Here is a 25,085-nt window from a genome sequence, read left to right as displayed (position 1 = left end):
TGAATGACCACATCATTATTTCTTTATTGAATCCTTACTCTCACTTGAACCAAAAGTGGAAGGTATTACTAAAATGTGAATGTCACTGGCACCTGAACAGAACCACAAATTGGTTTAGACCTTTGAAACTGTTTTTCTCAAAAAGCAAATAAAATAGTCTTTGGTATAAGCTCACATGGTGCAATCCAAGTATAACAACATCAGTAAAAAATCAGAGAAAACCCATACCTTATCTTCTGAAGGAGAAGAGCCCAAGCTCAAGTGATCACGCTGATTTACAGGCATGGAGCTATTCCAGGCAGCATACATGGTCTTTCACTACACTCACATAGCCACTGACGTGCTAAATCTGACAGATTTTCAAGCTGCAAGTGCAGATTGCCTGGACACGTGCAACCTGGAGCTGCCTTGAGAACAGTGATGCTGTCTGCATCTTCTAGGAGTCACCAACCAACACTCAGACAAATAATGGCTTGTGAGAGGAGGAAACCCTGGACAGAAATCTCTCCCCACTATCAGTGACCAGTTTTAAGCTGGTGGTTAGGAATTGATTTTCCTGATGCCCTTACAGTAAACAGCAGAAGCACACCTTTGGCACTTGTTCCACCACCAGTCCAGGAGAGTCCTGACTGGTATGGAGTTTGCTAAGTGTTCACTTTAAAACTGAAAGCCATCAACGGCTGAAGTTTTAAAAAAAGGACAAAAAACAACTGAAAGCACACACAGGAAACAAAACACCATAAAAACATATTTAAAATAACACTCCTCTTCAGTGTGTTTCTCTCCTAGGGCACTGTCCTTACACCTGTGTTTCCACAGGAAACTGCTATACCTGGCATAGAATTACTCCACTAAACCATCCTGTTCCTTCTTTTCCAGCAAGGGCACACTTGTATCTCCCTTATTCTTTTTATTTGCATCTCCATTGTCCTCTGATTGCCCTAATTTTTGATGAGCAAATGTGTAAGTGTCTTGGTCTGTGTCCGTCAGAGGCAGAGGTTCCTCCTCAGTGTTAGAAGAGCGTTTAATGTCTTTTCTGAAGGAGAATGGAGGTGGAGAAGGTGGCAAGCTACCAATGGGTCCATCAAAAGGTCGGTACACATCGACTTCCGGAGCAACTGAGCCATTGGACTCCTTCAGCAAGTGTCCATAGACCACAGCATCATCAATAACTGCATAGACATGAGACTCATTGTTTTGCCTCCCTTTTCTGAATAAGCCTTTTTTCCCAGGCACCTGGGTATTCACGTTAGCATTGTACACTCCCACCATGGGATTCTGGGTTTTCTTCTTTCTGTAACAGAGGTGAAATCGTTAACAGGTCAAGAACGACACGTCTGGTGCGTTGGAACTCAATAACAACAGCTTCTGTTCACTCATCCCATCCACACAGTGTCAGGCAGCCTACCTGGATTAAAGGCTTTACTTGCAATTTTGGGAGAAATAACTCCTAAGACTAGACATTCTTTTTTAACAGAGCAGAAAACAACTTCACACTCTTTGGTTACCCACTGCTGCTCTGCTAACCCTGAAGTTTGCGAGATTAACTCCAATGGTCTCCCAAGCACTGGGGTCCTGGCTGTGCACTGTAGAGTCCCACAACATCCGCAGGCAATAAGACCCAGAGACCATTAGATCTTCACAAAAACAAGGCTGTGTTACTGAAGACAAGATAGTGAGTCAAAATGAAAGCCAAATGAATTCTTCTTAATTAAGCTTTCCTGAGTGACTGTCCCTAAATTGGAAAGAAAAAAGGCTGAAGACTTTTAAGCCTGCATTTGTAAAGTCTTTCCTGTGTGGCAGGAAAATGTGCTCCTAACTGCACTAGTCACCATATTGCATAAATTCATTCCAGCTCTACAGCTATAGGACTCAACCACTGTGACAGCACTGAGCATATACGTATCAGAAAGCCCAGGCTATCAATGACTTCAGACTCTGCTCACATGAGTAATGCCATGCAGTAAGCTTTGCACAACCCACTTCTCTCCCCAAGGGCTCATCTCACAGAAAATTGCCCCCACTTGATGTGCAAACTCCAGAAGTTGCTGGAGGCTGTGCGGATGAAAGAAAGCTCTGAGTATATCTTCATCAGTTCACAGCTTGTTTGAACAAAGACTTGAGTCATGCGTGCAACAGCCACATTCATTGGGATTTCAAATTGCAGGGACTGCTGAGGAGGTCCAACCACCCCCTGACTTACAGTATGTCCAAGAGCCTGCACTTAACACCAAGGTAAGCACTGCTCTGCAGGCTGAAGTAATGTGACCCCAGGAATGCTGTTCTGCTCTTGAAGTTAGTCAATTTAGAGAGTGAAGAAGCATTCCTGGGGTCATGCTACTTCCACCATGCCTTCCTCATGCTTTATACTCTGGTTCAAAGGATATCAGCACATGGAACAGAGGGCCCAGCAGCTCTCCCAAAGCCTTCTTGAACTGCTAAGTTACACATGCTGAATTATGAACTTACTTCTTTTTAACACAGTACACGGTCAGTCCAATCGCTGTGAGAACTCCAGCCCCGGCCACCACAGCAAGTATGATTCCAAGGTCTGCAATCAGACAAGGAACAAGGACACTGAGCAAAAGAAGGAACACTCAGCTTTCTCCTAAAATCTATCTGGGTCTGAACTCCTTCAAAAGCTTTTAAGCCTAGCAGCTGCTGGCAGAGCAGAAGTTCCTAAGCCATGCTTGCCACAGGCCATTTCCAAGAGATTGGTGACCAAAGCAACAAGCTCCTGCTACTGGCAGTGGAAACCCAACCAACCCACCCACCTCAAAGAGTTTTTGATACAGCTCATGCACTGCTAAACTCACCCACAGCACCTCACACGTCTCTGGCCGAACAGGCAAGGAAGAGATGAAAGCACAGAAAGAAACAGAGAAAGAAGAAATAGTGACATTTCCACCGCTTCCCCTCAAAACCATGCTCTCCTCTGAAATGCACAGGTTGTGTTGACCTGGGGCTCTCTAGGAGTCATAAAATTGTTTACAAAAGTCCATGCATGAGCAAAGAAAAATGCTGCATGTTATAAAAGAAGTATGCATTCTTTAAAAAAAGAAGAAAAAAAAGATCAAAAAATTAGAAATTGTAAATGTGAAGCAAATTTACATAAGCAAAGCTTACCCTGAAAATGCCCCCTCATCTTTTTTTAAAAAACTCTTTATGTTTCAGGGAGATGAAAGAGAACAAGAACACAGAGTTTGCTGCTAGCAGTCAGGGCCCAATCTCCATTAAATGGTCAGACCTGTCCTAGGGAGGATTTCTTGCTCATGTGAACACTGAGACTAATTGAACTGCTAACATGAAGTGAGGACTACTTAGATGAATAAGTTTGCATAATCAAATCCCAAGCTGTTCACTAGGTCTGTGACCCTGGAAGGGAAAAACATCACTTGATCTTATTATACATTCTGTCTGTTATCTCCAATTAAAAAAGGTAAATTAATTTTTTTTTTTTAATGCAATCTCGTGTTACTACCTCGATCCTTGCCATTTCTTGTGTCAATAAAAGAAAACCCAGAAACACACCACCCGCCCCCCAAAAAAACATACCACATTAAAACCCCTCCTTCCTCCCCAGCTCCTAGAAGTACCCAGCTGAAACTCTTGAAGTTTTTGAGGGACAGACATTTTCAAAGCCAGGAATCTTGCAAACCACCCACATCCAACTTCCCACCACCCATTACTGTTACCCCAAGGGAAAGCAAGGAAACAAGCAGAAAAACAAACCACCACAACCTTACAAGACTCACCTATTTTCTTGTCAGCAAAAGTCACCCAGAACTGCAAGGTCAGCTGTGTCTTATCCATGGGTTTACAGTTGGAGACATTGACCCAGAAGTTGTGGTGCATGTTTCGGGGCTGGGGCAGGAGCTCATCCTCGCGGCGCACGATCTCCTCTGCTCCCGGAGTCTCTTCCTTTATGTTGATGTAGGCACGGCCCGTCTCACAGGCAAGGCCCATGCGGTCCTTGGAGAACCCGAGGCGGGCAGTTTGCTTGCTGGGCACAACGATGAACCAGGACACAGAAACATAAGGAGGCAAACCGTAACGCTCGTTGGGAGTCTGCAGGTAAACTTTAGCTTTTGGATTTGGACTCACGGTGAACGTGCACTCATCTGTGGTGAAGCGAAAAAAGAAAACTTAGTTTTGATAATTATTGTCCTTTCCCACATCAGTGTTATCACAATAAACACAGACATACCTGCAGAATTTGCCACAATCAACTATCCACTACCTGGAATACAAAGTTCAGATAAAGACTGATTCTAGAGTCTAGTCCTAGAGCCATTGCTAAAGGATTGAACTCTTAATTTCTCTTCGTCCATATGTGCTTTAATAAGCCTACTGAGAGATCTATCACTGTACAACAAAGTAGCATAAACCCCACTACTTTACCTTTAATATGTGGCACAAAAGACATTTGCAGATCCTGAGGTATAGACTCATTGGTGAATCCTTTACCAAGCGTTTCTAAGGATATGGTGATGTTATTCCTCATCTGAATCTTTTCAATAGATCCACCAGGACAGAATACACCAACATTCATCTTTGTCTCTGGGGCGGCACTAACAATCCTGTAACTGTAGCTCGTGTTGCACCTCTGCTCTGAGACGCGTTGCTGAAGTTTCAGGAACGGAGACGTAATTTCTACATTGATCAGATCGGTAGCCAAGAGCTTCCAAATAAATTTATGCAGTTGAATTGGCAGTTGGGTAATAGTCTTGGGCACTGAAAGGGAATAGATCTTCCCCTGACACCAACGAATATCCATACAGCCTGCAAAAACAAAAACAAAATCCCAAGGGCTGGGTATTTCTTGCATAGGAAACACCTGGGCACACGCGGAGTGCTTTCAGGTTTGCATTACGGGCCCAAACATCTACCTACGAAAATATCCTCTCTTAGTAACCTTTATCCAAATGTGCATTGTTTATATTTAAAGAGCTTTCCTTAACAGGTGCAGGATACCAAAGAAACAAACAAATATATTCAAAGGCCCTCACTCAAGATATGCCTGCTGACTGGGACACTGCTGCAGACTAGTCAAGGTATGGATACTTAAAATCTCTTTTCTACCTGTAGTTGAAAGCATTGGGGAAAATACTACATCAAGGGGACATGCATGCAGAACAAGATGCACCCCTGATGGCAACCTTGGCCCTGCATTTTCATGGGCAGATTCGTGGCTCTCTGGCTCTGTTTACATAATTTGCAGTGACTTAGGTGACTTCTATCTCTTCCCTTCTAGGAACAGCTACGCAGTTTCTATTCTTAAAGGTAGAATGATGCACTGAACAAGGTCACCTCCAGATTCATTGCACCCATCTCCCAGCTGGTTTCCAACCTCAATCCATTTAAAGCCAACGCAAGGGAACAAATTTGGCTGACCCGTGGGGAAAAACATGCAAAAGGATTCCCTATGGAACAGCATTAAGCCACTTTTGTCGTACCTATGCCTTTTTCAGCCGTGATCCTCAGCCGGGACAAGTCCTTGCAGAGAAAGGAGATCCTGTAGACAGCACCAGAGGTTAAAGTCAAGACACGGTCACAGGTGCGAGGATCCTTGCAGATCAGGCATACGGGGTCAGACATGAGGGGGACGTGGCTGGGCCACCCTTCCAAGTGTATCGTCACAGTCATGTTTGTCTCCTTGCTCAGGTCGACCAAATGGGTTACATCTGCAACGAGAAACACCCCAATTACAGGCAAGAAGCACAGAGTGAAGCAGAACTTCCTCCACCTCTTCTCACTTCATTATATGAGCAGCTGTCACAGCAAATACTTGGAACACCTGGAAGGAGAAAACAGAAAGAAAGAGGAAAAAAATGTAAGCGTAGTTCATAAAGATTGACTGTCATGTGGAAAGACAGATTTTGGATCCACACATCATCCTGGTGATGTTTAATAAGGCACCTCTCTCTGATGTCAAAGAAAGTAAGCTGGCCTAGTGGAAGGGCATGGCAGGGCAGTTTGGATCTTTAAGGTTTTTTCCAACCCAAACCATTCAATGATTCTACCAAGGATGGGGGAAAAGTAATGTAACTATATACACACACATACTCTATTACTACTCTTCATTTTCTGGTTTTAGCTTTAGCTACAGATCTCAAAGTCATACACAAAAGGTGAATAAAACAGCTTTCCCCTGTGTGGGAAGACAAGCAGACAAAAAGGCAAGCAGTCAAATGGAATTATCCAAGTCATTGGCACAACCAAGCACATAACCCAGGACTCCTACCACAAGGTTATAATTTTTCAGAATGTTTTCTCCTGCAGCAGCCAAACACAGGAAGAGTTACATCAAGAAGTTATTGTTACTGGAAAGAGCTATACTTTCTTCTTATTTAATGACAAGCACCACAGACAGCTGTGGAATACCCAAATGTTTGGGAAGCTTTGAGAATATGCAGATACCAATGCATTTTTAATGAGAGCAATGTTGCAGATGGCAACCTGAGGGCTGAATGTGAATCTTTGATGAAACTTATATAACTACAAAAATCAATCATGAAATCCCATAAAATCCCTAGAGAAACCACTGTTGTCTCTTAAATCCAAGTGGTTTATTACTTGCATTTCATTCATGGAATGACAACCTGTTTTTAATTTTTTACGTGATTATTGTCTTGTCTACTGGCCATAAATATATTAAAATTCTTTTTGCTTTCCAAAGAAGAAGGTAGATAAAGCTGATTAACTGAATATAATGCTTTCATTCTGTCTAGCTTCCAAGATGCAACACACAATAAATGTTAGCAAACACGATTTTTTAACCATTCTGAGGATTTGCTGTTCATAAACAGAGCCAGGCTAGACCAAAAAAGAACAAAGAATTGTAACTGTGAGATGCTACAGATCCTTTCTGGATATGTGACTTCAGGGCACAAAAGCCATTCAAACCTTATTCTCTCCAAAATTACTTAGAAAGTCTCTAAGTAGCTCCTGACACAGTGGCAGTCAAGTGTAGAGTTTCCTCCACCTGCTCATGTCCAGTGAGCACACCTTGATTATAAACCTCCAGCTTGAATTGAGGTCAGAGCAGTGAAGTCAGAGGCTAAATCACTAACTCCATGGCTCATTACCTCAACAGGACTTTTATTTCTTTTTTTAGAGATACGCTCTGGTATTACAAATCATTGTGCTAAGCCAAACTGTATTTAGGGCAAGAAAACAAACAAACAAAATTTTCTTAGTATAGAGAAAGAAATGTAAAGAACATCCAAATATGTAGGGGATATTATTAGTGGAATATCTTACTGACAACTTTTGTGTTTAATGCGACTTCTTCACACTAGTTGATGTTTAACCTCCTCTAAGAAGCAAAATAAAACTCGAAGGAAGAAAGGAAGAGAAGATGCATATTGATGCCATTAGCAATACAGAGACAATTTTACATCTCTCATTTGACCAATTAATGCCACAGATCTTGCTACCTACCATGACAGCGGGTTCCACCTTGTTAAGTGCAACTGCTCACGTAGGGAACAAAAACTGGGTTCACACTTTAAGAATAATCTTTAAAATGTTGAGTCTCATGTCTGAAAGCAAAACTGTTAAAGGCATTTTTCAATTACGTGACTCAGGTGCTGGAAAGGGAAAGGAGTCTCCATTTATAAGTTACAGTGTAAAAAATACAACAGCGCTAAATACTCCATTGCAAATTGCAAATTTCAGCATCGCTGCTCGCCTTGCTGTACTGGTGGCCAGTGGTACCCTAGGCAATAAAACAGACCTCAGCATTGTTTGGCAACCTCCTTCAACGCATAGGGGGAACCACAGTTCAAGGAAAATAACAAAAAAGAGTATTTCTCTCTCTTGTGGTGCTCAGTCCAGACATCTGTAAGGAAAAGCAACAAAAGGAAGCAGAGAGAGCTACTTACTCTCATCAACCTGCGGGTGCTGAACGACGACTTGGAAGAGCAGGCGAAGAACGCCCGGGTTCTGGGCATCCTGATCACAGCCCTGCAGGGACATGTTGAAACTGCCAGCAATATTGGCAGGCTGGCTGTCGCTCAGCTTGAACACCTCCGGGTTGCTGGGGGAGCCAGGGATGTAGTACTCCACCCTCTCCTCCTTCCTTTCGCAGTTGGAGAGGCTGTAGTTGTGGAAGAACACGCTTGCTCTCATGTTGGGAGGAATCACAAACTGCCACGTCATGAGCTCGTCTTCTGGAAAGCCCAGCGGGTAGTTAGGGGACATCAGGGTGATTGAAGATTCCGCCTTCAAAATGGATTCAATGATGCATAACCCTAAAACAAGGGGGGGAATCACAACATATAAACCGGTTCCAGTAACTGAAGACACACTGGCTTATCTAGCACCCCAGAAGTGAGATCAACCACTCCAGCTGCAGATTAGGTTACTATAAAACGCTCAGACTAAAACATACACTTGAGTTGATTCTTATGTCTTCAATTAGAGAAAAGATAAGGAATGTATTGATATTGCATTTCCAGTTTAGCAGGTTAACCTTTCAAGCACATGGACAGACAAGCCTTTATTATTGGCAAAGGCAAGATCCTAATTCCTACTTCTACATTTGGCTTTGCAAGAGCAAACACAAAACCTGATAACTGCTTCTGCTTCGCTGGGTTTTGGGAAACAAAAGATGCAAGCTTTTATAGCAGCATGTAGCTCTCTTTAAATTTAACAAAAGCACACCAGCAAAGAGCTTCAAATAGGCATAATAAAGCAAAAATGTGAACTGTGCAGGCTGTGTAAGACACTTTATCCTTGGATGACTCTTGGCCGTGTGAAGTTGGGTACATAGAGATTATGGTCCCGCTCTAGGACTCCAGCGATGATGTGCAACTGTGAGGAGTGCCAGGAATTACAAAACACTCATGTTCTGGAAGATAGAACCTGGACCAGCTTTCTTTTATAAATGATAGCAACAACACTAGAATTCAAGTACAGAGCAAGATTTGTCATGAGATCACAAAGTAACCCACTGATAGTTTTACAATATTCCAGGTATTTTAGGAGGATTATTACACAACAGTTTATGCTACTGTGCAGGTTGAAACAGATAAATGCATTTATCCAGCCTCCTGTGCCTTCCAGGCATTGCTTCACTTTTCCCACATTCCTCTCCCAAAGAGAGACATTGGTTTGAGGTTCCAGAAGTTAAAGAAAGTTCTTTAAAAAATAAACAAGCCCAACTACACACTGCAACCAGCAAAAACCTCTCTGGCTCATTCTAATTATACTACCTAGTCTCACCTAGATGAATGCACAAAAACAAGAAAGCAGATATGCTTAAGGTTTAGGAAGTTGAAAGAGATTTAAAATTAATAATGTACACCAAAACCAGCAACAGAACAGTTTCCATAACTAGCAATCGATCAAACTAGGACTCCAGAAGAGCACCATCTAACCAAACTAAAAATCATACAAGAATAGTTTCCAGAAAAGATGAAGTGGAAGGGAGTCAGGGATAGCAGCACCAAAACAGGAAGGTTAGCTGTGAAGAAAGGTTGAAACAGATTCTGCTGCAATGTGCAGGAGGCAGCTGCACTACTCCATACTCACTTTTTATGGAGGCCCTGTTGGCTATGTTGAAGCCTGAGGTGGTGAGAGGCGAGTGCCACGGGAGGTGCAGGGACATGACAACTCCTCCCAGCAACTTGACACGAGACACGGAGCCATTCCTGCAGAAGGTGCCAATGTTGACCGTGGCCTTATCAATACAGCTGTTGATGTTGTAGCTAATGGAATCTGGGCATGTCTCTCCTGGTTCAATCTGTCTCAGCCACGAGGTAGAAAATTTTAGTTCAAGTCCAGCTTTTGTACTTGCCTTCACGTCCCAGATATAAGTCCTGTTAAGGCGAGGTAGCCCCGGTGGGTAAAGATGGACATCTCCAAAGGGACACAGGCCTGATATACAGTCTAAATGCGGAGAGAGAAGAGCTGTGATACACTCCGAAAGCATTCCATTAAATGGGGAGTTTGATACTTCCCCTTCCCTGCTATTATCACATTTTTTCGGTTGCACTCATCTTTTCCCCTTTGTGCACTAGAAGACACTCCTTTAACATGGCCACAGGCTGTCTCCAAACAGGACTCCCAGCCCACAAAATAGACAGGATAAACCTGCTTTAGTCAGGTTGACTAATAGGAGGGATTCATTGTTCCTAGTATTCTGCCTTGTTTGCTGAAGAATTTAGAAGGTATTTAGTGAATAGAGCAGAGTCTGAATGGCTAAAGGGAGAAATGCAGTGTCAAGAGAGCTGGAAATCACAGATCTAGAGAATCCATTTTATCTCATGTCATCCAGAGAGTTCCTGGCAAATCACTGATCTTCAATTTTTTTTACTTCTTGCCATGAACTGTATTTTTGTTCCCTCGGTGCCCGGATGAACAACAACTGCCACTGCAGCATTCTGGGGGGGGGAAACCCAGAAAACTTTTATCTGAAAAATCCAATGATTGATTGACACTCAAAATAAATATACTTTAATCCATGTCTAGGCTTCAACTTAAAAGAAGAATTATCAAGTGTGTCTTGCAAATATATGAGATACAGTGAGCGTTACTATCTGCATGAATCGTATGAATAAAATTCTAAAACATGAAGAGAATTATCCTTGAACATCACCCCAAAAATAATGAAGATGTTGCTAAAGACTGAGTACCCAATGAAGTTTGGGATCTAGCTGAGAAGTAACACATGTTCATGCCATTAAAGAGTATGTACACCAGGGATAACATTTAAAGCAGAAGAAGCTTTAGTTACACTCCTGAATTTACAGTTTCTTGACTTCAGTAACATTCATTAAAGATAAAGAAACATGTGCAGGTCTTCAATGTTTCTGTTGTCCTTATAGACACAACCAAGCTGCTCAAACATGTAATATATTATTATAAGTGTTCAGAGGCTTCTGACAGGAACAAGAAGATTCTTTGTGGGTTTACAAATTGTGGGAAAAGGAAGCAAGGAATTGATGCTGCAAAGTGCCTTCTAGCTGTTTCCAACATAGCCAAGTTAACATTAATTCTGCCAGCTGCAATACAGACTTCCTCAGCTTGCATAGTAGTAGCAGTCATTCAAGGTTATTTATGAGTGCTCAAAGATTTCTTCTTACCTAAGATTATGGGATGTATTATGCTTAATACAGCAGCACGGAAAAAAGGTATGTGGTTCTACCAGAGGAAAATTACCACTGGGGAAAAATTAAAAATCTGTATCTTACCAATATTTTTTTGAATTTCTGCAATGAAATACTTCTCTGGAGTCCTACAGGTGAAAGTGAAAGTCACATTCTCCCCAGGCTTTATCTTGAGTTCAGACCGGATGACATTTTTCACGTGGATTCGACAGCTTGGTGAAAGACCGGGTCTCAGTTTTATCATAACTGTGGTGTTGTCCGCTTTATGAAGAGAGATTGTAAAGAAGGCTAAGAAAGAAAAAATATACAGAATACAGGTGTTGTGTTATTAGCATGGATGAATAACACCAGGCTCTCCACACAGCCCCACGGTGTCTGAAGGAATGTTAGCATCCACTTCTCAGGAACCTCTGGTACTGTACCAACAGAAAATGCCTCCTCTCTTAAAGCACAGATAAAAAAAAAAAAATATGCTTGCTACATGTGCCCAGGAGAGGTATACAGGGAATTTGTGCAGAATCACTTCTGCTCCAATTTACCCCCACCAGTGTCCATTATTTCACATTTAAAAAGTAGCTCAGCTATTCCTTTCAAATTTTTGCTCTCCTGATTTTTGTTTTCAGTTTGTTATCACACAGCCTGCTTCATTTCTGCAGACACCCGTCAAGTCACGACTCAATTCAGGAAGTTTATTCAGCAGCCAAACAAAAAAACGAGCTTCAACTTTAATCACAGACAGTGGTAACAGATGAATTTTTCGGTATACCTCAACAATTACTGCAGGCCAGATGAGGTATTCCAGCAATACCAAAAGCACATACCAACAGATATTTTTAGGTGCAGTCAAGGCTCTCTCCTATCCCCCACAGCTCATTCCCTGAAGGTACAGGATGTCTGTGCAGTGCCCCTCACCAGCACAGAAGGCGTCTGTGGCCTGAAACAGACTGTGTGTGCTTGGACACCCCCTCTCCATCTCTGACACAACCATCATTGATTCACAGCTTTTGGGAAATACTTCACAGATTTCAACCTATCCTCAAGTACTGCCAGATGCAGGAGCAGTTCCCACAGGAAATACTGGAGCCACTGGATAAACTGCTTGTTGGATAATCTTTTATTTTATGGGTAGCAGTTTATTTAAAAAAAAAAAAAATACTCAAACCTGTCTTCTAATAATATACACACAATATGAGACCAGAGAGTACTGACTGGACATTCAAGATGACTATTATTAACTTCAGTCGGATGCTTAGCAAATACTGAGGCTAGCCCTGGCTGAAATAAGTCAGATTTGTAGTGAAGTCAACCATAACCCAGCCCCAGGTGAAAATCTGAGGACAGGACAGGCAGCAAGTTTTCTGGTACTTGTTCTCATTGTTCTCCATTCCTTATTTCAGTGTATGGAAGACAGAATCACAGTGTCTACAGCACTTGTGCTTTTTTAGAGTATATGAGAAAAAAAATCACGCATATAAAAAATAGTAAGAGATCTAGAAACAAAAGTACCCCAAGTTCAGTTCAAAAACATCTTTGCCTAGAGTGGGACAGCACACAGGGCTGCATGATAAAGCTCTGCCCATATGCCAGACTGGGAATCCTCCTGCTCATTAACCTCAATGAAAAAAGATTTACTGGCGAACCCAGCAGAGCAGCGCCCCGAGGGAGCCCCTGAAGCCATTCCAATTACCAGGCAGTATGTCAGGAAAGTGTAGAACAGCTGGCTCACACACATGTGCAGGATGCCCCAGGCTCTGTCCAACTGCTCAGCATCCCTCAAGCAGCAGTCTGGTCCACACCAGCTGCTGCTGGTACAGGAGTGATCATGATGCTGGTCGGAGCCCAGACATGCAGGGGCTCACCTGGTGGGGTTGTGGGAGCAGGGCTAAACTCACCATGGGAACCCTTGATCAGCATAGCCCTCTAATGGCACATGAGCACACCAGACACCCTCACCAAACATATTCACCCAACTTCAGTCATGGCAGCTGCTGAAAGCAGCTTACTGCATTAATGATTCAATTTCACACAGAAACCATCTGTTCTATTGAAGAGAGGTTTAAAAACCTCCTAATTTTTATGGGAATTTCATGGTTTTGCAGGGCCTGATTTCACTGCAATGCTTTGCAAAAGCCCTGGGGACTGAGCAGTGAGCATGGCCGGTCCCTGCCACTCGAAACACTGCAGCTCCAGGTTTGCCAACACCAGGCACCAAAAACCCCTGCTGGGGGAGTAGGGCAGAATAGAGTACTCAAAGACATACCCCATCATCTGTTTATCTAAATCTTGTTGGTCTTGAGCCTTTTTGCAGCCTTTCTAGCTTCTCTACACAATCTTGGAGTCAAAAGACTTAGCAAGCCCTTGAAACTGCCTTAACTATTTGCCTCCAGAGTCTAAGGTTTTAAATTAAAATCTCAAACACCACGAGGCTTGCCAAATTGCAGCACATATTTTTAACCACAGGTTTACCAACCCTCAAATTCCATTAGTGAGTACCTGGTCACTGAGTAACTTTCCTACAGCTTTTAAGTGACGGGACAATTCTCTGACCTGAGAGCCTACACTGCATTCCGCTGCCTCTTCCAATGGCTCGCACACCTCACGTCTGTGTTTCTGCCTTAGAAATGCTTTTGCAGAGGTTTTCAATGTGGATTTTCCTGAGGAAGTAAAAAAGATGATGGTGTAGCCTGGGAACTGCCTGTACAATGACCTTCCGAGCACACAGAGGACAACTGCAGGGGCAATGTCCATGGGGTGGGGAAAAGAAGAGTAAAGCCAAGCAAGCAGTCAGCGCTGCTCTTCCTCATTCTTCAGGAGGAAGGAGTCTCCAAAAGAGAAAATGAAACTACTATTTCCAACCTAGCCCAGAGTTCTGTTTGCCATACCTCTGGATTCTTTTTGGGTTCTCTTGTTTTTATTTACAACTCTTAGTGCACAAAGTACCTTTGACCATGTTGGTCATAATTTTTCTGATGTTTAAGGCATCTAGATATGAAGCGTTAAAAGCATAAACCAAATAATTAATAATTATGGACAAAAGACATTTCTGTCTTGCACATGGTAATTGTCAAACTCATAAGTTTATAAGCATTACTGAAAAGTCTGTTTCTAACTCTCTGGTCAAAGAGTTATCACTGCTCCTTTCCCCATCCCTGGGGCAGCACAGTCAACCTGGCAGGAGAGAGACCAGGACCACCAACAGCCAGCACTCCTCCACCACATGCCAGCACATGGCTCGAATTTTAAGTCATGAGGATTAAATCTAAGCATAGCCTTAAGCATGTGACTAGTTTTAAATCAAAACAAACCCACACCCTGAGCTGAAACCAAAGAACAGAAATTTTCAACATTTTGAAATAAGCAAAGCATTCCCAGAAGGGTCAAAACAAAGAATCATCTTCCCCAGCCCTCAAAAGACCCAAATTCTGCTGCCTGGGCTTTCCTTCCCTCCTCCCCCCTCCCCTTGCCGACTTCATGACCATATAATCATTCTTCCTTTGATCTCGCTGCAAGAATATAAAATATTTGTCAGTTCAGTATCATTTTAGAGCATAGATTTATCCCATTCCCCAGCTTTCCTAAACAGGACCTGCCCAAAATCAAAGATGTTTTCTGTGATCAATATATCATCACAGCAGTAGGCAAGAAAGATAGAGATCTACACCAAATTAGGCCAGCAAAGTTGCCTGCTAGAAGCCCACATGAGAATATACACCTTCAGTGCATAAACAAACAGCTTGCACAGATGAAAACCCACAGATAATAATTTTAGCTGAGTGTGGTGCTGTAATGCCAACAGCAGGCAGCTGCTAGGGATGTGCTAAGCTGCATTAGACTAATCAAATCTAATAGGAAAAGTAGAATAGAAGAATCATGTAGAAAGTATATGCAGTGATCCCAAAGTCATTAAAATTAAATGAACAAATGACTAAAACTCCCCTAACTACAGCCACACATGAGCAGCACGATAGAGAGACTACTCAAAGAGCACCTTATTGGAGAGTTTTTAGAAACATAAGTGAGTCTTCTCGTGACTCACACTCATCTGTCTTTATCTGTGACTCCCACTGCGTGCCTTTTTATTAGGATTACCAGTAACTGGACACATTTCCTGAAAAGAAGCAATTTCCACGCCTTATTGCTGCTGCACAGGGATGACACACAGGATATCCAAACCAACATGAGGAAGCATTGCCAAGCTGGATCTCGTCTCTGTCTATACAACAATGAAATCGTTCAGCTAGAAGATGTTAGAGGCAAAGCCTCCAGTCCTGAGCTGGTTCATAGCTGATGCAGACAGCTGATCTCACCCTATTCTTTTTTCCTCTAAGCAATTACAGTTTTGTAGCCGCCCTTGGATATTTCATCAATCTACATCCTCCCTTCCACAACTGTATTTTTCTACTGCTCATCTTCATTTCAGAATGTGCCTTCATGAGAGTTGTCTCATCACAGCATTCCTCTGTTACTAGAGTAATGCCCCCCCTCTGCAGAAGCACAGTTTTTTCTGAACAGTGTGGTATTCCAAAGCTTTTATGTTAGTGCTTAGAGCTCTCCCACTGCGGTTAGAAGCAAACTGCATAGTGTAAAACACAAGGTCAGTCACTCCAGAGAGTTGTGCCTAAGTTTATTTACTGTGTTTGCATCTGACAACCTCACAGTAATTTTAACATGCATATCTAAACGTCAAAAGGACACTTTTCCCGTACAAGAGGGAGTGCAATGTAGAAGACAGCTGGTGAATAGCCAGGGCAGTAGCACACACACACAGTGCGTATACACACACACAAGCAAAGAACTTGGCAGAACAGCAATTTTTATGGCTATGCTAAGCACCTTGCTACACAAAGCAGGAGCTAGAACAGAGTCCAACTAGTTTTGGCTTGACAGCTGCATTTTATTGCAGTAATTTACCCATAAGGATCTAGGGATTGTTCCACATGACTTGATGGGATGGATTAAAACAACCAAAAAAGCCCCAGACAGACCAAGAAAACAAACCCTACAATGAAATCCCAGATGTTAATTTATCCCAGAACCAAGTACAAAAACCGTTGGTTCGCTCATTCCAGTTAAATCACGGCCTTGATCCATGACAGCCATTTTTACCGAAACCCAGCTGGAAGGGGCTGACTCAGCCACCATTCATGAGCTGGAGGAGCAGGGCTGCTGCGCAAGACGAGTAGCAACAACTTGCTCTGATTATGAAATACCTGTATCCAAACCCCTGTTCTGCCCCAGAGGGAGCTGAACCCACACAACCAACACACCTCTCCAGAGAACAGGCTCATTCCCTGCAGTGTATCGTGCCACCAGCTCAGGACAAGGATAGCACAGGGATGCTGTTTGCCTCCAGAGCTTGGCAGGTGCCCCTGGAGGCTCACTGCCTCTTCCGAGCCCTTGCAGCGATGCTGACCTGCAGGTACACTCAAAGCCTGCTGAGGTTATTCCACTACACATAATCTGCTGCAAGAGTCATGGCAAGAGGGTGGGAAGCAAGGGGTATAACACAATAACTCAGTGTGGTGGTGCATCACCTCCACACAATTCACTGCACAGTTCACTCAAATTGGCCAAAACCCTATCAAGGAATATTTGAAAGAGTAAACGTCTCCCTGCTTTGCCATCTCAGTTGTTTTGCACCTGTCTTACTAAGATGTTTGACAATCTGAGTCCAACTCTCCAGTTCAACTGCAGCACTCAATTGCCCAAGCATCATCCACTCCTTAAGTCTCACCTGCAATATAATCCACGTGACTGCCTTCACAGTCTTCAAGCCCTTAGCAAAGTTAGTCAGCGACCCAACGCTGTTTGGCCTCCTCTCACTCCCTGAACAGTGCTGTGAGCAGCAAGAGAGATCAAAAGCGCCATCACAAACTACAGCCAACTCTTCTTCATTTAAATGTAAACTGCTCTCTACATGACATTATAATCTCCTCATATTTGGACCTGTCTTCCACCACCACACTTGTCTGGGATATGAGGTCCATATTTTGTGAAAGGATTACTTTCAGGGAATCATCCAGAAAACTGCAGTGATAAAATCTGCAAAGGTTGTAAACTCTTAGAGACAGATGCTGCCAATTGCTATTATGCCATGGTAACCACACCTCAGGAGAGGGCACCTGGGGGAGAATACCCATTCCTCAGCCATCACAGAACAGCCCCCTCCACTTCACTGATTGTTTGAACTGATAGCCAGGATGGGGATGCAAAGCAGGTGAGACATCACAAATCTCCCTCCTCATCAGGGAGGAAGGGCAGACACTTCTGGCATTGTGATGTTACAAGCCATTCCAGCACAGTTCACCAGAGAAGATCTGTCAGCACCCCAGGCCAACAAGGTTGCTCACTCAAAAGTTAATTTATTAATTTGTAATGCCTAACAGGAATAAAGTACCTTCAGATGTAAAATAACTGAAAAAAACCCCAACAACTATACATTTCTGTACTTACACCACTTTCTCTAGAACCTTTCTGGAAGATAATTAAGACACTTATAAAACTCGTGTAATAGATTTTTTTAAAAGAAGCCTTTTTCACAAGTGGCAAAGAGACACTGTTGACTCTCAGCTGCCTTTTCCTAATTATTATTTTAGAGATATGAAGTGTGTTGTTGCTTCTGTAGAGGTGAGATGGAGAGCTTAGCAAACCCTGTCTATGAGCCGACCACCAGCATACCATGTTTGACACTTGGGTCTGCACAGCTTGACTAGGAAATGTCACACTGGCTCGAGGAACATTGACACCACACAGGTCCCTGCAGGAGCCTCCCTTGATCAAAGGGGTGTTTGCTTGCATAGTTTTTATCCCTAACTTGATTTAAGCCAGCAAGAGGACAACATCTCAGAGCATGTCTGAGCAGCTCTTCAGTCTTGGCTCTGGTTAACAAAGGTATAAAAGCGGATTTTGCAATCAGGGATCCCTCCCATGCCAAACATCTTCCTGTCAGCTTTTAGTCTCTCACTTCTGAGGAACTCCAGATCACCTCTTTCCACTCATCAGAGATTGTTCTCTCTCTCTCACAGCCAGGGACTCAAAAAATCCAAGCCCAACTCCAAAATGCCAGCATTATCCTACCTCCCGAAATAAGAGTTTGATCTGAAATCAAGTAACCACACTCACTTTGTTCCCCAAGAAATCAAAAGGCACAGCTCAAAGCAGGCTGCCCCATGGCACCCTTGTGGATGGTTGTTGAAAAGTGTCCAATAGAACAGGCAAAGTAGACACCTTATCCCTGTACAGGAGACAGATTTAAAAAAAAAAAATCACCTTTTCCACAGTAATGGCAGCCCAGGCACTCAGAGGCAGACTAGATCTTACAAACATACTTGAAATGCAGGTCTACTAGACACTGTGACACAATTCTTCAGCTGAAGGTCTTCCTGGAGGTCCCATTAATGCTCTCCCCACACCAGGCAGGCTCAGCTGAAGGCAGCAAACCCTCACCTCTGTCACCAGCCAATACAGAAACTCAAGATGTTGCCCTGACATAAAAGCCAACAGCCAACAATTTACTAAGTGCAGCCCAGCCCACATCCTTACGTTCACACCCCTGGTGGCACAAGCAGTTGTGAAGCAAGAAGAAACTGTATGGTAACATTTGCAAGAGATTTGAGAAGTTTACGTATCATGGGATGGTGACCCGGCTCTATTGGCTGAATCTTACTAAGAGAGCACCAAAACTCAGCAGCTGCTCTTCAGGAACTGGTTAATGGTTTGGTTCCAACAAGCCAATCCCTGCTGCAGTGGGTGTGTTGTCCTCTCCAGAAGTGAGGTTTGACAGAAACACCTGAGCAGCATCAGTGAGTTGGATGCTGTCCCAGAAATTGCTGGAAGTACTTAGTTAAAGTGGTATCTTTAGTGTTTCCCCCAGTCGGGAAAAGGTTTATAAATTACAGAAATCATTAAAGGTGCAGATTTAAAAAAAATATTTTAACAGAAGCTTACAAGTGTAGTCAAAAAAAGAGCTCATTTAGATCAAAACTGGCATCCAAGGCTGTTTTCCCCATATTCTCTAGCTAATACATGCTTTGCTGCGGCTGAGTCTTTCCTTACAGGAACATCAAGACCAGAAAACATCCAAAGGGAGGGCTCCAGGGAGCACCCAGAAGAGCACAGGAGGACTTTGCTGCTGTAAGAGAACTACTGATCAGCTCAGCTCAGAGGCACATTCCACTCACGGCAGTGGTGAGCAGCACTCAGCTTCACCCACAGCTCCAGGAATAACCCAGGACAATCACTGATCCCACCCTGGTCACAGCTCAAAGGGCTACCACTCCACACATATTCACTGCTCTTTTGCCCAGGACCTGAAGAAGGTCATGTTTTGCCATCAGCAGTTACAAAAAGTAAACGAGAATGGGATCAATACCGAGAAACTAGTGAAGAAAGGAGCCATTCAGCCACCATCTACACTAATCTGCAAACACTCCATGCCCTTGTCACCCACCGCTTCAGCCAACACAGGCAAAGACAAAAGTATCTTGACGTTGCTCTCAGCACAGGATGGTTTCTCACACTATTTCCAATTTGAAATATTTCTGGAACGCACTAAGTGCAAAGTTGTTCAGCCTCTGCCTAAGACTGAGGGTTTGGCAGCTGTGGATCACAAAGCTTTTCATTTAACATATACTGGTATAAATAACAATTAGGCTGGGTGATAAGTGCTACATTAATAAAGTGAACCCCACCAACATTTATTTGTGAAAATACTGCTGCTGTTATTACATATTTCAAGAAGTCACATTATTTTTCAGTAGTTTTTCTCCTACTTTTTTTATTTTTTTTTTAAATGCCAACATCAGTTGTAGATAAGATAATTCATATAAACAATTAACAAGCCTGAGCAAACTGACCCAAATGATATCTGGTATGAGGTTGGGGAAAAGTTCTTCCCTTATTTCATAGAGCAAGCCCTGATTTCTGTAGAAACTCTCACTGCAGTACAGCAGGACAGCACACGGAATTGTAATAAAAATGAGAGGAGGACAACCTTCTAGTTAACAACAAATAACTTCCTCCATGTCCCAGGTCCATTGTGGTACTCTGGACATGAGATTAATCAGCCTCTAATCCTCTCATCTTGTTTTCTCCATTGACTAGTCCTTTGCCTTGAATCAGTGCCAAGAAATAATCCTTTTCAGCATGCTTTCCCCTAATTACTTTTTGGCTGATGAGCCACCACATCAAATGACAACCTCCGGCATAAAAAAGACACCAGCCACCCAAGGAGCCAGGCTCAGGAGCTGGCTCATCACATCCCCTTTCTTCTCTCCTGGGTCACTTTGTAGCCAAGTGGCTGCTATTTGTTGGTGCTTCCAGTTTTGTGTATGAGTAAGCCCAGAACCAAGAGTACAGCTCTTGGAAGAACTTCATTCACACAGCTCCAGAGACAACAACCTTACTGAGGATCTCTAGTGGGGAGGCACTCAAATTGGTGGCTATTTGTGCTGCTGTGGACAAAAAAATCAACGCAGTGTATGAATCCTCAAATATTTTCACATTCCCACCACCTCACACACTCACTCAAGCCTTCCCATCACCTCTACATCCCTTTAGACTTATAGACGAATGAAAAACATGCACAGACAAGGCTCACCTCTTAAAAGCAAACATCTCAAGCACACAAAGTTCTGGAATTGTGGGGGGGGGGGGGGGGAAGGTATTTTCTTACCCTTAGGTGGAGAATTTAAGGTAAGAGTACCAGAATTGAGACACATTATGACTAATTTACTATAAACACATTAGTTTCTAGAGAGTAAAAAGTTAGCACTCCAGACTGACAACGGTATGAGGCAAGCAAAAAAAAAAAAAAAAAACCAACCCAACTTACAACACATGTATGTTGGTTGTAGTCTTAAAAGCAGAGGTCTCAACTGAATGAACAAATGGTGATTCAGAATGGAAATAATCCAGTTTCCACTGACTTTCAGAGGAGAACAAACAGGGCAGTTATTTATATTCTGTCAGAGCAGCAGAATGACCCTGCTAACAGCTTGGGGAGTTTTATTTTATTAAATGAAGCAGCCTTACATGTTAAGACTGATGGGTGACTCAAACCAGTCAGTTGCCAAGAAAAAAGATAACTGGAGGGTAGAGCAAAAATCAGCATGGCACTATCTCTAAATTCACTAATTATAACAATGGCATTTTAAAGACAAAGCCCAGAATACATATGCAGATTTTATCACATCCACAAGGATACTTTAAACCTGAAACGTTTATGTTTCATAGACAGCAGAGAAGTCTAATTAACTTCATTATTAGTGCCTCAAAGAAACTCCTTTCTAGTTGGAAAACACACTTACAAAGGTCAGATATGCAAAACTCTGTTCATGGACAGCCAGCACACCAAATACTTCTGTAATTTTCCACCAACAAGTTAGAACCAATCTTTCATTTGATTATTTACTTTACACATAAAGTTGCATCTCAAGAAAACCCACAAGCTCCTCTGAGGACAATGTGACCATCCTAGAGAAACACCACTGTAATACTGCACCTGCTGGAAAAGGGTGGAGCAGGGGGGTGAGAGGAGAAAGAACTTCACCAAGGATGACAAGAGACAGCTTTAGAGACAGGCACACCAGAGTGTAGCCATTCCACCAGAGCATCACCACTCCCCATGAAGAGCCACGTGTGCCTCACACACACCCCATGTGCACACCCAGCCTAAACCCGGCCTTGCTGAAAGGGAGGAAGCCAAAACACAGCAACAGCAGAGGCAGTACCAACGTCAGCACCAGCACAACAGGAACTCCTTAAAAATTACAAACTACATAGGTGTGCAGAGGAAAATCTCAACCTGAGCTGTCTTGGACTTTTGGGACAAACCTTTGCTCAAGGAAATGTTCCAACAGTTTTGGTTGTACAACAACAGCAGCTCCCATTGGAAGGAAGGACATACGAGATCTCACGTGCCAACAAACTTGGGAAGGCACCATTCCCCTCTGCCACACGTCCTGCTCGCACCATCGCAACCCTCAGTCTGCCAACCCCTGCTGCCAGGGTAGCTGAGACTGAGCCACCTCTTTTTTGGGGGACTGGGGGTCCTCAGAGAGGAGGAAGGCAGCACGTTAGAGAGTCTGAGAGGATGGTAGAGGACCTGGCACACAGGAGTGGTGGTGCTTGTGCAGGAGACAGACCAGCGGGCAGAAGCCTGCAGTTGGAAAGGAAGGGACTGAAGCAGATAGGACGAGGGGCCACCACCAGTGGCAACAAACCACGGGGACTATCAGTGGTGCTGTGTGCGACTTCACTGTTAATAATTTTGCTTTAAAGAGCAACTTCAGGATTTGCCAAAGGACAAGGCCAGAGGTTGGGGAGCTTTCTACCATGTTCCTCTAGATTAAGTTAATATCCTTGGACAGTCTACCTCCCCTGCTTCAAGTGCTGACCCATCTAAGGTATTAAATATTTGTTTACTCTAAAAACAAAACACAATTATTAAACAGAATTATGTTCTTTCTTTTTCTTTTGAAGAGGCTTAGAGAGGCAAATTCCTGTTATTCACTCAACTCACAGGCAATGCATTAAATGCAAATATTTTATTTAAAAGACTACACAGCTTGAAACTTAAACCTCAGGGCTGCCCAATTTCAAAGGAAACATTTTGCGTGTATTGTTTATGATAATAATGGCCTGAACTCCAGCAGAACCAGCGCAGTTAAAGATAATGGAAATATTAAAAAGGCACAAATTTCACATCAGACTCTTTAGGTAATTTACAGTCACTTCAAATAACTCACCAATTATTTTGTACATAAGGACTCATACTTCAAGACCCTTTAAAAGGGATGGCAGAGTATTTCGACTTGAAGATGGACATTTTTTGCAATCAAGCAGCTTTTGAACTTGAGGAAAACATCACACACAGTCCCCGTGTTTGTAACAGGAATTCTTTCGGGGTCGCACACAGGGTTAGATACATGGGATTTCAACAGGCATCCAGGAATTTCAAGAGATGCAGAGCTGGTAGTGAGCATTAAACCATCTGACTCAGCCGGGCATATAAGCGATTCCATTTCCCCGCACCTACGGCTCACGCGTTGCTTTATATAAATAATATCATTCTCTGCTGAAAAACTCTGGCAACTGCACGATCCCACACAGAACACAGTCCAAGGAGCTTCCGCTCTTTACAGCTGCCCCTCTGACGTCCAGGGAAAAGGACTTTGTGAAGTTACTTGCATAATCAATACTTTTGCAAGCGAGGATGCAAGCATTTTCAAAGAGAAAAGGGAGCGTTCTGACTAGAAGTGCTGAAAATTAAATGTCCCACCGCACAAGCATTACGGATGCGATTCTGTCCCACCGCTCGCTCCTTTGAAATAACTAATAGTTATTAAACCGGCAGCAGCACGCGGGGATAAAGGCAGAGTCAGCAGTCTCTCGCCGACCGTGCCGCCGAGTAAAGCGAGCCGGGGCTCAGCCGCGCACCGGGCGGGTCCCGCCGGCCGGGCAGCCCCTGAGGGGCGGCGGGGAGCGGACGGGCAGCTGAGCCCCGGGCGGGGGGATGAGGAACCGAGGCGGGGGTAGGGGTAACCGAGCCGAGGGTGGGGGGAGCCGGCCCATCCCTCTCGCTGTCGCTGTCCCTACCTTCCCGCTGGGCCGAGGCGGCCAGCAGCGCGGCCAGCAGCGCGGCCAGCGCCCGGCCCGCCGCCATCTCCCCGCATGGGCCCGGCGCCGAGGCGGGCGCGGGTCCCCTCCGGCGCCGCCGCCGCTTCCTGCTCCACCTCGCACCTGGAGGGCCGGGCCGGGCTGGGCAGGTGAAACCCCTCCTCTTCCTCCCGCCCGGCGGGGCCACCTCGTCCCCGCCCGGGCGCTGCCTCCGGCCCGGCCCCGGCGCGGCGGGGTGGAGCCGGCGTGGCGGGGCGCCGGAGGTGGGGGTCCTTGTCAGAGAGGTGTTGTTCCCGCCCTAAACGCTTTTCCCTGCCCGTTCCCGACATCATTTACACTTTCCGAAAGTGGTGTGAGTTGTCGGTCACCAAGTTCCCCTCTCCCCCTCGGAGGTGTTACCGGGTAAAGGGCCCCTTGTCTGCCAAAGCATCTCCGAGCTCCGGTGCTTAAAGGGAACTTAAAGTTGGGGCCAGACTTTTTTATCCAGACACAAGGGGTAATGATTTTAAACCACTAGGGCAGATTCAGACGAGATATTAAGAAGAAATGTTTCATGATGACAGCGGTGAAATTGTCAGAGGTTTCCCAGAGAAGTGGGGGTGCCTCATCCCTGGGAACATTCACAGACAGGTTGGACGAGGCTCGGAGCAAGATGATCTATTCGAAGATGTCACTGCTCATTGCAAGGGCCTTGACTTGAGGGCCTTTAAAGGTCCCTTCCAATCCAAACCATTCTACGTTTGGAAGTGCCGCGTTTCAGAAAGAAGTAGGTTCCTCCACGCGAGCATCAGTTTGTATCCTGCAAATATTTGGGGACTTTGCAAGGAAAAACTCTAAGAAGAAACCATCATGATATATTCTGGAGTAGATGTTTGCCCAATGACTAAATACCTTGCTAACGTCAGACAGCTCATCTCCTAGTAATCCCATGCAGTTGCTTTGGAGCATTTGTTTCTTTGGCAATACCATTACAAAACCCCAGCACATTTATACTAGCCCACTGCAGCACCTGGCTGTTACAGGAATCTATGGGAATGTACACAGGAATATTCATGTTCAAGGAAGGAGAAAAGTCCCAATGAGATCAGAAATTCACAGCCTGTTACAGATGTGAGACTGAGCTTTGGAGACGACTCTTGCTCTTGCTGATTTCAGCTGGCAGTGAGGATACTCAGCTCTCCTGGGAGATCTTTACATGTCTTTTATAAACAAATCTATTTTTCAGTGATCTTCTGCATAGTATGGCTTTTTACTCATCTTAACGAAGAATATGCAATTAAAAGAAAATAAATTTAAGAAAAAATCAACCTTTAGAGAAGGATAGTGCTAGTAAGAAAGTAATTAAGTGGTTAT

The 25,085-nt window shown here is 43.9% G+C and overlaps 1 protein-coding gene across 3 annotated transcripts; it reads right to left on the bottom strand.

Moving 5' to 3' along the window:
- Positions 1-23,806, bottom strand: CDCP1 (CUB domain containing protein 1). 3 transcript variants are annotated; one of them, XM_040085318.2, is made up of 9 exons: positions 23,712-23,806; positions 11,199-11,402; positions 9,538-9,894; positions 7,887-8,255; positions 5,457-5,684; positions 4,402-4,782; positions 3,756-4,121; positions 2,470-2,551; positions 1-1,294 (listed from the first exon to the last, which is right to left on the bottom strand). In XM_040085318.2, the coding sequence occupies exons 1-9, from the start codon at positions 23,776-23,778 to the stop codon at positions 844-846; spliced, it is 2,505 nt and encodes an 834-aa protein (XP_039941252.1). In that variant the 5' UTR covers positions 23,779-23,806; the 3' UTR covers positions 1-843. The 3 variants fall into 3 exon arrangements, with proteins under 3 accessions (XP_039941252.1, XP_039941271.1, XP_039941262.1); XM_040085337.2 differs by lacking the exon at positions 23,712-23,806 and adding an exon at positions 18,384-18,551; XM_040085328.2 differs by lacking the exon at positions 23,712-23,806 and adding an exon at positions 13,662-13,695.
- Between the last annotated feature and the right edge of the window lie 1,279 nt (positions 23,807-25,085).

This window comes from Hirundo rustica, chromosome 1 (assembly GCF_015227805.2).
Source record: "Hirundo rustica isolate bHirRus1 chromosome 1, bHirRus1.pri.v3, whole genome shotgun sequence".
NCBI classification, from domain to species: Eukaryota; Metazoa; Chordata; class Aves; order Passeriformes; family Hirundinidae; genus Hirundo; species Hirundo rustica.
This window is presented reverse-complemented; position numbering and strand designations above follow the sequence as displayed.